This window comes from Sabethes cyaneus, chromosome 2, assembly GCF_943734655.1.
Source record: "Sabethes cyaneus chromosome 2, idSabCyanKW18_F2, whole genome shotgun sequence".
Classification (NCBI taxonomy): domain Eukaryota; kingdom Metazoa; phylum Arthropoda; class Insecta; order Diptera; family Culicidae; genus Sabethes; species Sabethes cyaneus.
This window is the reverse complement of record NC_071354.1, coordinates 135,215,796-135,234,109: the sequence shown is the minus strand read 5'-3', so window position 1 is coordinate 135,234,109 and position 18,314 is coordinate 135,215,796. Positions and strand designations below refer to the sequence as shown.

General features: G+C 41.1%; 1 protein-coding gene across 1 annotated transcript; it reads left to right on the top strand.

Moving 5' to 3' along the window:
• Positions 1-1,354: 1,354 nt before the first annotated feature.
• On the top strand, positions 1,355-6,654 carry LOC128736039 (uncharacterized). The gene is made up of 2 exons (XM_053830522.1): positions 1,355-3,424; positions 3,556-6,654. Exons 1-2 carry the CDS (start codon positions 1,355-1,357, stop codon positions 6,652-6,654), a joined length of 5,169 nt encoding a protein of 1,722 aa, XP_053686497.1.
• The last annotated feature ends 11,660 nt before the right edge of the window (positions 6,655-18,314 follow it).

Below are 18,314 nucleotides of genomic sequence, written 5' to 3'. Positions count from 1 at the left end.
AGGGTCCATACCGGTGATAGTGGTTAGCGTTCACGTCTCTCACGCCAAGGATCTTGGTTCAAATCCCAACCCCGCAGAAGTCACTAATGACCCAAGCTGTTAAAGGGACTATAACCAAACAAAAACACCCGATTTAATCCACCTAGTGGTGAAAGGAACCTTTATTATACCATTTTATTTGTCATTTGATATGGACATTTCCTGCTCAAATATTATTTTTGATTGAAATGACGTTTTGCTGAATATCACGCAAGGATTCATTTTCATTAAACATATTTTTTCGCCAAGAATAACTTTTCAAAAGGACGTATTTAAAACTGAGATTATTTTTTAAAATTATATCTTAAGGGGACATGAACGACTAAAAAATTTGAAAAAAAACATTATTTTTTTATTTCAGATTTTGATTCTGCAATCTTTTTCGCTTATTTGGATACTAAATTTGTAATGATCCGACCACGGGAAGTGACCGAAAAACGATCATGCACATAAACATTCCAGAGCGGCGTGGAATAACTTCGGCGGAATAAAACAAAACCATGATTTTTAAACTTTATGTACCTTTTTCTCAGAAACTACACAACGTATTGGAACAAACTTTTTTTTGTTTTGTTGGTAGTAGCTTGCCAAAGACTTTTATAACTTTCCAGTTTCGTAAACAAAACACAGCTTGAGAAAAACGAAAAAAAAAGAAAAATAGATGCCTGCAAAAATATAATTTTGTCTTCTTTTTCTTTTTTCTCTAGCTGTGTTTTATTTACGAAACTAAAAAGTTATAAGTGTTTGCCAAGCTGTTCAGAATAATCTGATCGAATCGGCATCACTGCAATAACGAGTCAAAGATGCAACAGCGCTATCGTCCTATCGTCTTATCGTCGTGTTTCGAACATTGCACATCGTAGCGATTTTGTCCCGAGTGTGCACATATACATTGCTGCAGCAAGTCACGAAGAACCGAAGAACAATATATAAATGCTTATGTACCGATATACATTGTAAACTGTAGATATAAGTGGCCACTAGTTTTTAATTTTCCGACGAGTTATCGTTTGACTATCGATTAAATCAGACCAGTTATCGTTTGACTATCGATTAAATCAGACCAGGATAAAATTAAATTATTTTTCTAATTCGAACCATCCAGTCTCGCGTTAAAACCGGTGAACCGGAAAACCCTTCAGGCTCCGCCGACGATAAGGAGCCGGACCGTGTCGAGTCTCGTACATCAATCGGTCCTTCGAACCGGATGGACCACCGGTAAAAGTGAGCTGAAGAAATTAATTGGAGATACGTTTCGTGATTGCCGTTTCGATTCGGTGTATAGACGGCTTGATTCCTTTGTGCGCGTTTCGCGATGGCTGCCGAGAAAAAAGCCACCATTTTGTCGTTACAGAGGACGCTAAGTGCGATTCAACAGCGTGCCTCTAAAATAATGATTTTCGTGACCGCGTTCAAAGATGAAGATGATCCTTTAATGCTAGAAACTCGTGGAAAGGTTTTAGACGAGATGCGAATTACCTATTTCGAGACTGAAAGCAAGTTGTATGGACTAGTTAAAGACGATGAAGTCCCTATAATCGAAAAGGAAAGTGAAGAGTTTTTCGACTTATTGAGTGAAATTCGGTACCAAATCATGAAAAAGGTGAAGGCGTTGTCAAAGCCTTCTGAAGCAATGACCTCAGATACAAGTTTCGCCCAGAAACCTAACCCCGATTCGTGCATAAAACTACCGGAAATTTCGTTGCCAAAGTTCAATGGCCATTATGAACAATGGTTATATTTTCGCAGTCAGTTCAATCTGCTTGTTCGTCGAAATGATTCGTTAAACGATCAACAGCGGTTACATTATTTGCGGTCGTGTCTGTCCGGTGAAGCTGCCACAATTGAAACACCAGAAGAATCGTTTGCGTCCTTGTGGATGGCGTTGGAAGCACGTTACGAAAATCGTCGCTGGCTAGTTGACCGCCATCTTGCAGACATTTTTCAACTCAAGCAAATTCAAGTTGAATCTTCTTCTGCCCTGCGCGAACTAATTAACATCGTACAGAAGAATCTCCGAGCTTTGTCGTCGTTAAAATTGCCGCTCGATGCACTTTCCGAGTGTATGGTAGTGCATGTGGTTGCTTCTCGTCTCGATAAACAGACACATAAAGATTTCGAGTCCCACGTGGTCGGTACAAAGCTAGTGAAATGGCAAGGGATGGTTGACTTTTTGCAAAATCGTTGTCGCATTCTAGAAAATCTAGAGCAAGATCATAAGTTGGCGTCCCACAGTAATACAAAACCGTCGGCAAACAAGTGGAAGCCGAATGTGTTAGTGAGCTCTAATCGTGATTCAGACTATAGAAGCAAATTTGCCTGTTTCAATTGTAAGGGCGGGCATTATATAAACGAGTGCCGCAACTTTTTGTCGAAATCCCCAACCCAACGTTTTCAACGAGTGAAAGAACTTAAACTGTGTGTAAATTGCTTCAGCAACCGTCACATTGTCGCCGAGTGTAAAAGTGGTACGTGTAAGGAATGTGATCTTCGTCATAATACTTTGCTACACTTTGAAACGAAGTCAACGGATGCGAACACCGACACGAAGTCCAATCCCGTTCGTGTCGAGTTGTGCACAATGCTTCAACCAGTCCAGTCGTGTGAGCAATTTAACTCTGCCTCGATGAATACGCACGGACCAGAGGCGTATTGTTTTCCGAGCGAAAGTACAGTGTCAAAAAAGGTTCAGTTGATGGCAGTAAACGATCAAGCATTGTTGCACACTGCTTTAGTACAGGTTCGCAGCAGTAGTGGTGAACTTCAAGAATGCCGTGCTGTTCTCGATTCGTGTGCGATGTCGACGTTTATGACAACTGCGTGTGCAAAGAGGTTGCGACTTAAAACCTTTTCATCGAACGTGTCTGTTGTTGGATTTGGGGGAGCAGGAAGGCAAATTACAGAATCAGTTGTCGCCCATGTTAGTTCAAGGTCATCTTATTTCGAATCGATGGCTGAATTTTTGGTTACCCCTCGAATCACAAGTAAATTACCGTTGCGATCTTTTGAAATTGCCAATTGGAATATTCCCGACTGGATAGATCTTGCGGATCCACAGTTTAATAAAACAGCGAAAATTGATATCCTTTTCGGAATCGTTGAATGGGACAAAATGATGCTGTTTAAGTCCTATACACTGTCGAAAGAGCTTCCGACCTTCCGACAGACAGTATTTGGCTGGGTTGCAGGTGGTCATGTAAAGGAGAGAGATAGTTACCCTCAAGTGCAAGTGCTCTCAGTGACGAATGAACAATTAGACAAACAAGTTTCGAAATTCTGGTGTATCGAAAATTACGGTTCCGAAAATAGTTGGTCCGTCGAAGAACAAGCCGCGGAAGATCATTTTGTATCGAACCACAGTCGTGATGTTACAGGTCGGTATACTGTAGCGCTACCGTTCAGAAACATGGAAATTGACCTTGGAGACTCTAGACATATGGCTCACCTTCCTTCCTTTTGGAGGCGAGACTCACGAAGGATCAGAAACTTTACGCTGATTATAAACAATTTATGCAGGAGTTCATCGACCTGGGCCATATGGAACAAATTGGCACGTTCAACCCAGTAGAGTTGCAATCGGAAAAGCAGTATTTTTTGCCGCATCATGCTGTCAAACGCCCAGATAGTAGTACGACGAAACTCAGGGTGGTGTTCGATGCTTCGGCTAAAACTAGCAATGGAAAATCGCTGAATGATCAACTTATGGTGGGACCAACGTTGCAACCCCAGCTTGTCGATACGCTGCTTCGCTTTCGAACGTACAAGGTCGCGGTCACATCCGATGTTTCGAAAATGTTCCGACAAATTTTAGTACGCAAAGAAGATCGACGTTTCCAGCAGATTCTTTGGAGATCCAGTACCAAGGATGAAATCGGTGTTTATCAGTTAACGACAGTTACCTATGGTACTGCCAGCGCCCCGTTTTTGGCAGTCCGGACACTAATGCAGATTTGTGAAGATGAAGCAGAGCAGTATCCCCTTGCAGCAGAAGTTGGCAAGAAATCGGTATACGTCGACGATGTTTTATTCGGTGCTGATACGGTAGAGGAAGCACGAGAGTTGAAAGGGCAACTAGCTGCTATGCTCGAAAAGGCAGGATTCGAGTTGCATAAGTGGTGCTCAAATAGCAAAGAGGTGTTGGCTGATATTCCCGAAGCCAGGCTGGAGCAAAAGGTACTGCTGAACAAAGAAGGCCGAACTAAAACCCTTGGGTTAACTTGGCAACCCGATGAAGATGTATTCAGTTTCGAAGTTATGTCAATTGCCTTTGACGAAGGAGTACCGACCAAACGAACAATTCTCTCAGACATATCAAAGTTATTCGATCCACTTGGCCTAGCAGGACCAGTTATTATGACGGGCAAACTCATCATGCAAGAACTATGGAAAGAGAAACTAAATTGGGACGAGCCGCTGGAAGCTGGTATAGAAAACAGGTGGAACGAGTATCGACTACAGTTACAGACGATGAACACAATTCGGATTAGTCGCTGTGTACTTCCATTGTTGCAAACAGAATTTGTAGAACTTGCTGGGTTCTGTGATGCATCGCAGAAGGGCTACGGAGCATGTTTGTACTTAAGGTCACGAAACTCGCAAGGTCAAATCTCCATTCGTTTACTATGCTCAAAATCTCGCGTCGCACCTATCAAGGGAAATCGAACCACGATTCCGCGCCTAGAGCTATGTGGAGCTCGTTTGCTCGCTCAATTAGCAGATAATGTAAGACGATCCCTACCAGTTACCGTGAACCGAGTTCGTTTTTGGTCCGACTCCACTATTGTTCTCAGCTGGATCAACACTTGCCCCAGTAAACTGGATGTTTTTGTATCAAACCGTGTCGCTGCAATACAACAGCTGTCCGACCCAAGCGAATGGTGTCACGTCAGCACGCATGACAATCCGGCAGATTTGGTCTCACGTGGAATTATGCCCCAAGAGCTTCATTCATCTAAACTTTGGTGGTGTGGACCGCCATTCCTACGTAAAAACGATATCGTCTGGCCAAAGGGAGTGCAGCTGGTTGACCCCATGCAGCTGCCAGAATTGATCCAGGTTACCGCCATGCCCGCAGTGGTCGAAAGGCTGCATTTATTCGACAATTGCAGCAAGTACAACATAATGCTTCGAGTCGTCGCGCGTATCAAGCGCATGTTCCAGAATCGTCAGCGTAGTGCAGAGAATCAACGTCGTGGAGAGTTTAGCGCAGAGGAAATGCGATACGCCAAGCTTACAATTGTTCGTCTCGTCCAGAAGGAGAGCTTTCCGGAAGTATTCGCCCAATTACGAGAGGAGGTAACATCGAAGAACCATTCGCTAATACCGCTTTCTCCGTTTGTAGACAACCACGGACTACTGAGGGTCGGTGGACGTCTATCGAAATCGGCCTGCTCATATGATACAAAACACCAGATGATCCTTCCCAAGAACCATCCCGTCACAGGTGCAATCATCCGGTCTTTCCATGAGTCCAATATGCACGCCGGTATTCAGGTCACACTTGCTGCAACCAGAAGGGAATTTTGGATCATCAAGAGCTGTGTCGTTTGTTTCAAGAGCAATCCCCGTCCAATTCAACAGTACATGGGTGATTTGCCAGCTTGCCGTGTGGAAGGACAGTATCCGTTTTATCGAGTCGGTATCGATCTCTGTGGACCAGTATTCCTGAAGCAGCGCAATAAACGTTCCACCGTCGAGTATAAAGGATGGATTGTGCTTTACATTTGTCTGGCAACAAAAGCGATCCACCTCGAGTTGGTCAGCGAGTTATCAACCGCAGCATTTTTGGCATCATTCGATCGTTTCGTTAGCCGTCGAGGTAGACCTATTGCAGTTTGGACCGACAACGGCACAAATTTTGTTGGCGCCGCTAATTTGTTGAAAGAATGGGAGAAGTTTTTTAAGAGTTTCGACAACCAAGACGACATTCTACGAGCCTACGGCAACAGTGTCGAGTGGCACTTCAATCCCCCAGAGGCACCGCACTTCGGCGGTATTTGGGAATCAAACATCCGTCAAACCAAGGTGTTATTGTTGAAGCATACAGCAGCAGCAGCTCTGAGTTTCGAAGAGTTCTCAACCGTTTTGTGTCGAATTGAAGCGGTTTTAAATTCGAGACCGCTCACCCCGCTATCGGACGACCCAGAGGATTTTGAGGCGTTAACTCCGGGACACTTTTTGGTATTTCGATCTTTGAACGCTGTCGCACGTCCCGTAGTCATCGATCAACGTAAGCATCCTAGGCAACGAAATGAACACATCACCGCTATCATTCAGCACTTCTGGAATCGTTGGCAATCGGAGTATCTTTCGTCGCTACAAGTACGATACAAGTGGCACAAGAAGGTAGAAGTCGAAGTAGGTCAACTTGTGCTCATCAAAAAGGACAACATGCCAGTTCAGAAATGGCTACTTGGCCGTATTATCGAGGTCATCCCTGGTACCGAAGGTGTTGTACGAGTCGTCGACGTCAAAACAGAGAATGGAATTTTGCGAAGACCTGTATCGAAGCTGTGCTTTCTACCCATCGACCCAGAGCAGAGTTTCGAAAGGGACACCTTTCAACAGCGGGAGGATGTTCAGAATAATCTGATCGAATCGGCATCACTGCAATAACGAGTGAAAGATGCAACAGCGCTATCGTCCTATCGTCTTATCGTCGTGTTTCGAACATTGCACATCGTAGCGATTTTGTCCCGAGTGTGCACATATACATTGCTGCAGCAAGTCACGAAGAACCGAAGAACAATATATAAATGCTTATGTACCGATATACATTGTAAACTGTAGATATAAGTGGCCACTAGTTTTTAATTTTCCGACGAGTTATCGTTTGACTATCGATTAAATCAGACCAGTTATCGTTTGACTATCGATTAAATCAGACCAGGATAAAATTAAATTATTTTTCTAATTCGAACCATCCAGTCTCGCGTTAAAACCGGTGAACCGGAAAACCCTTCAGGCTCCGCCGACGATAAGGAGCCGGACCGTGTCGAGTCTCGTACACAAGCTATAACCAACAAAACAAAAAAAAAATTTGTTCCGTTTTATTCCGCCGAAGTTGATCTCCGACACACTGGAATGCTTATGTGCATGATCGTTTTTCGGCCACTCCGTGGTCGGATCATTACAAATTTAGTATCAAAATAAGCGGAAAAGATTGCAGAATCAAAATCTGAAATAAAAAAAAATGATTTTTTCAAAAATTTTAGTCGTTCATGTTCCCTTAAAACTACTTATTTCATGTGTGCGCCGGTCAGATTATCGGCGGCGGCGGCGCAGGAATAATTTTTATTCGGCTGCGGCGGCGTCGCCGGCGTGACGGCGTTTGTTATTATCGGCGACGGCGGCGGCGTGCATCGGCGTGGGAATATTTTACACCGTTAAAAAACCGCTTTTCGTACTAGTTTAAACAAAATCTTTTAAAAAATCGAACTAAAGTTGACAAGTAAAACAAATCTTAATAATGCTTATTTTGTGAATGGTTTTTAATGACACTTTAAACTATAAATTATTTTTTATTTGTATGTTTGTGAATACGCAATATGGTAGGGATGGGTACGTAAAAGGCAGGGAAGGTTAGGAGTCACCCCAACTGCGGCTGCGAGCCCTCGCGAGTGATCGGTGTCAGCTGCTCGGATTGCAATTACGAGCGAAGGTGGCGACCATGGCCGATAGTTGAATACACACTCGCAAAAACTTGTCGGAGTACATGAAAAAATAAGAGCAAGAGTCCCAAGGAGATGCTCATGCCGGCGTGTTCGTTAGAACAAAAACGTGCGTGTAAAAAAATTAGACCCCACGAGTGCGGGCTTGCAACACTGGAAATCAGTATCAGGGTAAGACCGGCATCTAGTTTTGTCAGTCAGTTTACAGACACGACAAAACTCAAATCGTGTTCTTGAGTCTCAATGACCGAGTAAGTTCCGTATCCACCGAGAAAGTCCTTTGACTTGAAAACGCATGATGGGTTATGCGACCTCAAATCACGCCAAGATGCAACAATTAGTTCAATAGAAGTTTATCTATAATATAGCTGGAATAACTTTGTAATTTTGTGATTTTTCGGCTGGAATAACATTGACTAGATCTAAACATGTCCCGGATGCTTTTGAAGGAATGGCTTGTGACCGGACAACATACGTTGAATATACGTTATATAAGTGGTAGCCATAACAGCCGTAACATCTGTTTTCTCTGTAAAAGACTGTAAACGAGTTGTAGGTCATTCAAGGCGTGTTGACCGCAGACTAAAAAAGACTAAAAATGAACTTGAAACTCCTTCTGAGAATTAGAAGTTAAAACGTACTCGCGAATCCATTGAGTCGAGTCCATTTCGCGTACATTTAGTCGGCGGTACTCACATTTCTTTTATTTATATATCGATATTTGACGATTCATATCGGTCATGACGTCCTAAAATATCTGAAATAATGAATACTGACATGTTCAGTGTTTCAGCCGATTGGTCCATCTCACGATTAATGGTCGTACCCGTTTCGTCAAACCTTTTTATTTTCTTTTGCTTATAGATATACTAGCTGACCCGACAAACTTCGTATTGCCACAAATTAACCTGTGTTGTACATAAATCATGAATCTCGGATGATCTTTGTCACAATCTCGAGTTTTGCAAGCCCCCCAGTGGGCGGCGCTTCCGACGGCGGGTCACCGGCAACACTCGCGGCCGTCTCGTCCTGAATGATCTAGTGTTACTATAGATAGTTTTTGTGGTCTTGTATTGACTAATGTTTTATGGAAGACTCTCGAATTTCTCGAGTTCGATTAGTTTTTGAGTTTCGCAAAAATTTCTGTTTTATTTGTATGAGAGTCCATATCCCCCTACCACAGGGGTGAGAGGTCTCTAACTATCGTAAAATGAATTCAAGACTCCAAAATCTCCCACATGCCAAATTTGGTTCCATTTGCTTGATTAGTTCTCAAGTTATAAGGAAATTTGAATTTCATTTGTATGGGAGCTCCCCTCTTAAAAGGGGAAGGGGTCGTATTCACCATAGAAAAAATTTCTGCCATCTAAAACTCCCACATGCCAAATTTGGTTCCATTTGATTGATTAGTTCTCGAGATAAGAGGAAATTTGCATTTCATTTGTATGGAAGCCCACCCTCTTAAAGGGGAGATGGGCCATAACTCGCTTTCTAAAGAAGAGAGGGGTCTCAATTCACCATAGAAAAAAATCTTGCCTCCAAAACCACTTGCATGTCAAATTTGGTTCCATTTGCTTGATTAGTTCTCGAGTTATGAGGAAATTTGTTTTTCATTTGTATAGGAGCCCCCCCCCCCCCCTCTTAAAGTGGGGAAATCCATAGAAAATATACCATAGAAAATATTCTTGCCTACAAAAACACCCACATGATAAATTTGGTTTCATTTGCTTGATTAGTTCTAGAGTTATGAGGAAATTTGTATTTCGTTTGTATGAGAACCCCCCTCTTAAAAAGATAAGGGGTTCTAATTCATCATAGAAAAAATGGTTGCCTCCAAAAACACCCACATGCCAAATATGGTTCCATTTGCTTGATCAGTTCTCGAATTATGAGGAAATTTGTATTTCATTTGTGTAGAAGCACCCCCTCCCTCTTAAAGTTGGGAGGGGTCCTAATTCACCATAGAAAATATTTTTGCCTCCAGAAACTTCCACATGCCAAATTTGGTTCTATTTGCTTGATTAGTTCTCGAGTTATGAGGAAATTTGAATTTCATTTGTATAGGAGCCCCCCTCCTAAAGTGGGTAGGGGTCCCGATTCATCATAGAAAAAAAGTTTGTCTCCAAAAACACCCACGTGCCAAATTTGGTTCCATTTGCTTGATTAGTTCTCGAGTTATGAGGAAATTTGTATTTCGTTTGTATAGGAGCCCCCTCCTAAAGTGGGGAGGGGTCCTTATTTACCATAGAAAATATTCTTGCCCTCGAAAACTTTCACATGCCAAATTTTGTTCCATTTGCTTGATTAGTTCTTCAGTTATGAGGAAATTTGTATTTCATGTGTATAGGATCCCCCCCTCCTAAAACGGGGAGGGGTCTCAATTCATCATAGAAAAAATTTTTGTCTCCAAAAACACCTACATGCCAAATTTGGTTCCATTTGCTTAATTACTTCTCGAGCTATGAGGAAAATTGTGTTTCTTTGGTACAGGAGCCCCCCCCCCCTCTTAAAGTGGGGAGGGGTCCTAATTTACTATAGATTCTTGCCCTCGAAAACCTTCACATGCCAAATTTGGTTCCATTTGCTTGATTAGTTCTCGAGTTATGAGGAAATTTGTATGGAAGCCCCCCCTTTTAAAGAGGAGAGGAGTTATAATTCCCCTTATAAAGAGGGGAGGGGTCTCAATTTACCATAGAATAAATTCTTGTCACCGAAAACACCCACATGCCAAATTTTGTTCTATTTGCTTGATTAGCTGTCGAGTTATGCAGAAATTTGTGTTTCATTTGTATGGGAGCCCCCCCTCTTAGTGGGGGGAGGGGTTTCTAACCATCACTAAAACCTTTCCTGGCCCCAAAAAACCTCTACATGCATAATTTCATGCCGATTGGCTCAGTAGTTTTCGATTCTATAAGGAACATACGGACAGACAGACAGACAGACAGACAGAAATCCTTCTTTATAGGTATAGAAATTTAAATATTAGGTTTATAAAGAAACTATTTTCACATTTTTACGTTTCAATTCCAAACAAAAATAATCGAGCTTTTTTAGCATTTGAACTGTAAATGCTCAATAGCGAAATACGTGATCGTGTGATATTATGCCGAAACAGGAGATTATTCGCAAATGGTGTCTTTGGAAATATTTTTTGATATAAAAAAGCCCCTTCTTGTGACAAGAACTTTTGGGTGATTAATTCCCCTAAAATATATTTTCTCGTATATGCGAGATACAGGATCGGCATTTTCAGCAAAGTTCTATTAAATAACTATACAAATAACTTTGTCAAAGACACCATACTTGTAGCTCTTCACGGAAATTATCATCGAAGCGTTTTTTTGTGGGCAAACCCTTTAAAACGGGTTTCTAATCATAACTTATTCTAGTCAAGTTTTACGTGCTTATAATGTTCTCGAAAGTAGTTTACCTTTTTGTAAAAAATTATTATACGCTATTTTCTTAATTTTCCAAGATATTGAGCTTTTTTTGGAGAAAAATAGCACTTCTTTGAGCTCACATATTTCTCAAGGTGGCAAATGGTGGCAGATCAAACAACTTCTATTTAAAAGTACATCAAAAAACTTGTAAAAGCAAGTATTGGTTGTCTGTATCTGATTGTATCCTCAAAAGTTATAGTTGTTATAATAATCCATCTAAATCATTCTTACAAAACAATTAAAATGTAGTTTTGATGCAATAAACGTCATTTTGTTTACTTTGACGATCTCTTTCTAACAAATTAAGTTAACAGCCATTTTTTCGCTAATTTTCGTGTCGGAAAAGTAATGTAGATTTAAACTTATTTGACGCAATTAATAAGAGAACCTTACAAATAACTAATTAGGGCAAGTGCAAGAAGTTCCTTCTTTATTGTGTTGAAGCAGAAGCAGCAGCCACACACTTGGTGTATAAAATGGTCGTCCGTGCCTAGCAAGCAATACTATCACATCAAATATGCATGGTAAATCCATGGTGCAATGTAAATTTTACTTTGAAAGTTTCTCTGTTTACTATCTAGTGTAACTCACCTTCGCTACCGCCCCGCTCAGTCACACAAGTCTCTACAAGCTCTCAGGGTCGGCTCAACATTGCCGAAGGATAAGCAAAGGATTAAGGAATAAGATCACTTTTATAGTAACTCGTATATATTTGGCACGGTTTTAATTGTCCCTAAACTCCCTAGCTCCCTACTAAATGTTCCACAAAAATGACTTACGTTTGTAGGTGTATGTTGTGTAAGTGTAAGGGCCCGCTGCTAGCCATCACAATCCGCTCACCGTCGTCGTTCCGCTCGGTCGTTGTCGTCCGCCACGTGTTATGCTGCCGGGTTCAATCCGGTCCACTTTCGGTCACCTCCGCTCGTAGGGTAACTGCTTTCTTCGTCGACTGGATACTAGGATGAAAGATTAGCGCCCGGTCATGGAATACACCGGGCCGCGCGTTGATGTAAACCGCTTACAGGCCCCCCTGGCCGGGGTTGTACTACTCCTTGGACGTGTTCAATGCGGCCCACTTGGCCGATGGTTGTTGCTTGCGGGTTTTCGCACTGACCGATATATGCAGGCCAACTTGGCCGAAACTACTGGGTTTTAGTCACGGTTCTGACTGACGTAAATCCGTCCACTTGGGCGGAAACTGCTCGCACTCCAGTTGGCCGTGATGATAAAGACACGTAGTGATAACTGTGTCAAAGGTGTACTGGGTTTTTCACAAAACGTGGTTTAATCGCGGCAAACTGACGAAATTGCGTCTAACCAGGGCAAGGATCCAAGATCTTCTGGCCGTCCAGCGGCTCAGGTAAGCACTAATGGTTCAACTCCTCTGGCGAAGTAAAGCGGAACTTCTTACCCGAACTTCATTCAGGCGAAATTGCAGTTCAGTGAATTGGGTATGAGTTGTGTAAGTGTATATCAGATGTAACAGTGTCAGGGCTGGGTATAAATCCTAAAGTGTTAATTTGAGCAAAATGTGCCATAGTCCCTACGTAGCTAGCTTTGATTTTAATATTTTATTTCCATTTTACCACTTTTAATAGAATATTTTAATTGTTGTTTGTAATAGGTCCTATCTAGCTAATTAAGTGATTTTAATCCTTAATTTTAGTTATTTATTTGCATGTAAATTTTTGGGACGAGCTTGAAGATAGCGAACGGTCACACTAGCGAATGAAAAGCAATCTTTTAATGTAAAGTGAACAATTGCTGGATCTTCTATGAATCGAATGATATGCTAACCAACAAAATCTATTCAGAATTGGAAAAGCTATTAACGATGAAAATCTTTCAATCTTTCGTGACACTGGCTTGACTCTAAATATTGGAAAGACAACCTGTGGTAAGACGTAGTTCTACGTCAAAACACTGACAGTAGTGCTGAATCTTACTTACCTTGCTTTACTTGCACGGCGATAATCCGCTTGTCGAATCAGTTCCGAATTTTGAAGCCGTCTTTACATTAGTCGGTGTTAGGCTACCGCTCTCCAATCGTCCCTAACACCCGCTGCACAAGCATACTCATCAACAACGCTCATCCAACGGATACGGGGTCTGTCGTCAGCCTCTGTCGGGTTCTCTGCTGAATATTGTTTTCATTGGCCTCTCATTCGGCGTCCATGCTACCTTGCTTCGTAGACGTAGAGTAACACCAGGAAAACTAGCATCTTATAAATCGCACTGAATTGCTGACTGCGAGACCTCTGCTAGCTATGTAATCCGTGGAAACGCCTGTTGGCAACCGCTATTCGGCTTCTTCCTTCGCGGCTAACATCGTTGTAACATGTCACTAATGTACCAAGGTAAACAAATTCGTCAGCCACTTCAAACGTATTTCCTTATATCACTACCGCAGTTCCAACACCTGAAGGGCTATCACGCTCTCTACCAGCCACCATATACTGTGTTTTGGAAGAATTTATGATAAGCCCTATATTCACAGCTTCCTCCTTATTTCCTGCAAGTTTAATTTTCGGAATTTATCGAAGATTTGGTGATCATTTAGTTCGTCGTAAAGCGTCGCTCTCGAAAACCGCACTATTCGTCAACAAAGATTTCCTGAAACGACCTTATTATATGAAACCGGATTTTTTGATTACAGGAGAAAAGTAATCCCTCGATAATTGCTGTCCTTTTTGTAAGTAGGGCATGTGAGACCTTCCACCCTGTTCGTAGGTATTTCCTCCAAACTTTAAGTATAGCCTGATGGATTGCACAATACAACCACTTGCTCCCAGTATTCAAAAGTTCGGCGGCAATTTCGTTCTTTCCAGCTGCTTTGCGTCGACCACGTCCAAAGTTGGTGAATTCACAGCTTGTCCATCATCCTCAATCGTTATCCTGTTTTTATTGACAGCTCCATCTTGTTTATAATTCAACAACACATCGATATGTTGCTTCCAACGTCTGGTTATTATCGATCTATCGATAATTGGGCTGTCCTCCTTGTCGTTGCACATAACAGGAGTTGGTACGGTCCGGTTCCTGACTTTGTTGATCGTTTTAAAGAAACTTGTCATATCGTGCCTCTCGATGCAGTTCTCAGTGTTCGCAAGAACGCGATCCCTCTGCTGACATTCCTTACGACGGTGAAATCTCTTGTCGACAGCTCTAGCATCTCGGCATCTTTCACTGCTCTGGCGTGTCACAGTAGCAGCCAGCTTGTGAGTTCTAGCTCGGTTCTTCTCGTCAGTCACTCTTTGGTACTCTGCGTCAAACCACTCACTGGAAGTGGCTGCCTAGCACCTAACACTGTACTGTAGTAGTACCCAACACTTCTCGCACTGTACTACTGATCGTATCGTGGATGTACTTCCACTGCTCGTACAGGTTCTCTCTAGGTTGTTCACCTACCCACTCATCAGTGTTGCGAGAATACTTGGCAGCTAAAACCCCCCCCCCTCCCCCCCCCCCCAATATTTAGCCACATTTCCCTCGTTTGTCTCGATTGAAATACGTTAGACAACCAGGCGCGAATCTTGCTTACTACGAGATAGTCGTAGTTTGATCCGTCACACGTCTGCGACATCATAAAAGCGCTGGCCATCAACCAGAACGTGTTCGATCTGAGAGTAAGCCTCTGCATTAGGGTGTTTCCAGGTAAGCTTCCGTATGCTCTATCTTGCAAAATAGGTACTACAGATAGTCATTCTTCTGGCTACAACGATGTTGATTAACACACGGCCATTGTCGTTTGTGGCAGGATGGAGGTTTTCTCTTCCAGTAACAGAGCGAAAGAACTCTTCGCGTCCGGCCTGTGCATTTGTATCCCCGTATCGAGTTTCCAATATGTGATGTTCTTTTTCGTTCGCCTGGGTCCATATAGTTTATTCCGTTGTGGTTCATTACCTATATTCTTCATAGTAGAAGTTATTTAAGCATGCCGCCTTACTAGGGTTGTAGTGCTGAATCATACTACATTACACGTGAGACTATCGGAGGTATAAATCAAATCCAAAATGAAAAAAAATAACGGTGACCAACCAGGATATAATACCTTTAAATTGATTCAATTTCCAAGTCTTAAGAATTAGTTACATATAAACACCACAAATGGGAAGGTTTACATACATTAACAAGGGTCAGAAACATCTTAAATATTATACCTGCCTCTCTCGAATTTAGAGATTAGTTATAGCAGGAATTTTAAAAGCTTAATCTTCAAACTATCACTTCATGTTGAAACCGAATATAAAACTTGAGGATGCTTCACGTTCAACTCAAAACCAATACCAATTAGCCTATAATGCTCATAATAGAAACAAAGTGTTTTCGAAAGCTATCAGCTCCGTTTCTGAAACTTGTTTACATTTAATTTCAAAGAAGACGAGCAAAACCACTTACTGGAGTAGGATTTCAACTCCCTCAAGCGAACTGGAAATCGGCGGGCAGATAGATTTGTTGCTTTTAGCGAAAACCCGCAGCCAGGTCCAAAGCAGGAACTGCCCCGCACAATGCAAAGCCTGTGCCGCTCATATACCAACGGAAAGAGCAGCATCGAGCTCGCCTCCTTTCTGACTTTGGCTCAAGGCCAATAGAGTCCCGGTTGCGGGGCGGATCCCAGGTTATTGCAGTTGCTTAATCGGATATAATTTCAAAGCAATTATCCATGAAGATGTGTTGGCGTAATTAGCACCGATTCCATATAATCGTGTTTCCAATAGATAATGTTTATAGAAGAAGCTACATTACTGGTACGTACGTACAATTCAAAGACATCGGAAGATAAATTTTAAGAAAACAACTACGATGATTATATGCCCCGAAACAAATCCGAAAAAATGGCAACCGAGTATTGTTATGGGCTATTTTTAAAAATTTTACCAAATACAAAACAACGATTTAACATTCTTGGAGAAGGAGGGATTATAAAGTTTTCAAGTGTCCCTGCATTCCAACATGAAGCAGATAAAACTTTTTAAATAGCTCCTCATTTTATCGAAGATAAATTTAATGGCACTGTTTACCATGCTGAAACCTGTTGCAGCTTGTATCACCATCTCCCCCTACGGATAGATTACAATTTAAGTTTTAATCCCTGCTAATTAATTTCGGAGCATTCCAAAAGTCCGTACCTCTCCGAACTATTACGCAAATTGTGACGCAAAATTTTCGCTTCGTGCACTACGTATACCTAGCCCAGTGGGAAAGAGCGAGACACCGAAACAGCATAAAAGCTTTTAAAATCATTTGCTGCCCCCGAATTGATTACTTGCATTTAACACCCCTTCTGCTATAGTTTAACTGTATCCAATGAAGCGTGCTTTTAAACTTCAATAAATATTTGAAGAACGTGACAATTCATCTGTTTCACGCAGTATTGATATTCTATGAGCACGGTGCCATGCTTCAGACTCACGATTCATGAAACAAGGATAATGAACACTGATAATGGCAAAGGAAATATCATTCCAAAACATAAAAGTAAAAGTTCAATGGAGCGGCGAAAATGGATCAAATTCACGTCATATGAAAATATGCAAAGAAAAGTAAATTCCACTGCACCTTAACTATATTTACAATATGCTTCTGAAAATAATAACAAATTCTGAGCATTTAAATTAGCACTTTTAAATAAAGCAGCATATTTCATTATTCCCCGACAAATGCCTTACACTTCTGTTTAGTTTTGCAAATTAGGCATTTGAAAAAAACGTTTAAAAATATTATATCGAGAACGAATTTGAATATTTAATCATAATTGATATTTATTGAAACCTTTAATCTTACTCTAAAATTAAAAATTTGTAAAATCACTCGCATATTTTCTCAAAATGATATCTCAATAGAATATATCGATAATATGATTTTAAAGAGCACAAACTGAAATGTCTGTGTTAAAAATAAACTTGCAATAGACTTGCTCAACTCACGCTGCTTCGTCATTCGGATAATTGAATTGCAGTTAGATAGAAATAGGCACGAATCGATTTCACTTTTCTCGCTGCCATCCAACCGGTTAGATCAGTTAGAAATTCACTTTTTCTACAGCTGACGTACAAATTGCAAATAAATTGCAACGACATAACAGTTATTTGATTATAGCCGTAATTTGTTTAGCTGCTCACAGAGTTGCAAACAGATCAAAATGATTGAAAAGCAGCGCGGAAAACTAAGTGCCACAGGAAGAAAAAACAGCACGAAATTTTCAACAAGTAGAAATCGCTCGGCACTCCCGTACATCGCTGAAACTTTTCCGTCGTCCACCAGAATTTTCCCAATATGTTACTCCTGCTATCATCGAATCGTTTTTGCTGATTTCTCCACCCACACTAGGCCCTAGCAATGATTTTCTTCATCGCCTTTGCACGCTATTCGTATTTCGATCGAAGCTCGATGGTATGCATGCTTGTATACAACCGGATAATGTATAACACTCAATATTTTCATCATTTTTTTTAAACTAATATGTTCTTCATGCTGCTCACATAAAATGGACTGTTGCTCCACTGCCATGTAGAGAGGATACGTCAGATCATATGCCGGTAACGATAAAATTGACTTCGCCTCAGGGAAAGAACACGTTCAAAACAAATAAATCCTGCATTCTGTTCCAATCGATTTGGCTGGAAAGCATCAAGTGGCTCTACACATGAAAAAATCATCTTTAAATGAAAAATATTTCACAAAAACACTCTAACCCTCTAACGGGAAAGGCCGTCTGCTAACAAATTGCGTGAAGCTGCAATATTCTGTCCACGCGTTCAAGAGTTATCATCTTTCAAAAACAGAAATTCAAGAAAATTGCAACAAAAAAAGTTATTTCACGAATTTAAGCTATTTTTATGTTTGAAAAAATAAGACATCTAGAACAAAATGATCGACCTGAAAAATTTTCTGTGAGTTACTCACACGATTTGCTTAATTTTTTTAATATATTTGATTTTAAAAACTACAAACAAAAATTAGACTCTTTCTGCCATGATGCTCGTTCAGATAATAATTTTTGTATATTTTATTCTTTTATCAAGCTCAACTTTTTTTATTATAACAGAGATATTATGAATTCTTTATTCCGTTGTTTGATAGAGAATATTGAGACCTTAACATCTTTGACACAACATATCAAAAATTGCTTCTTTTCAATCCTCCTAGCTGCCGTTTTTAATCT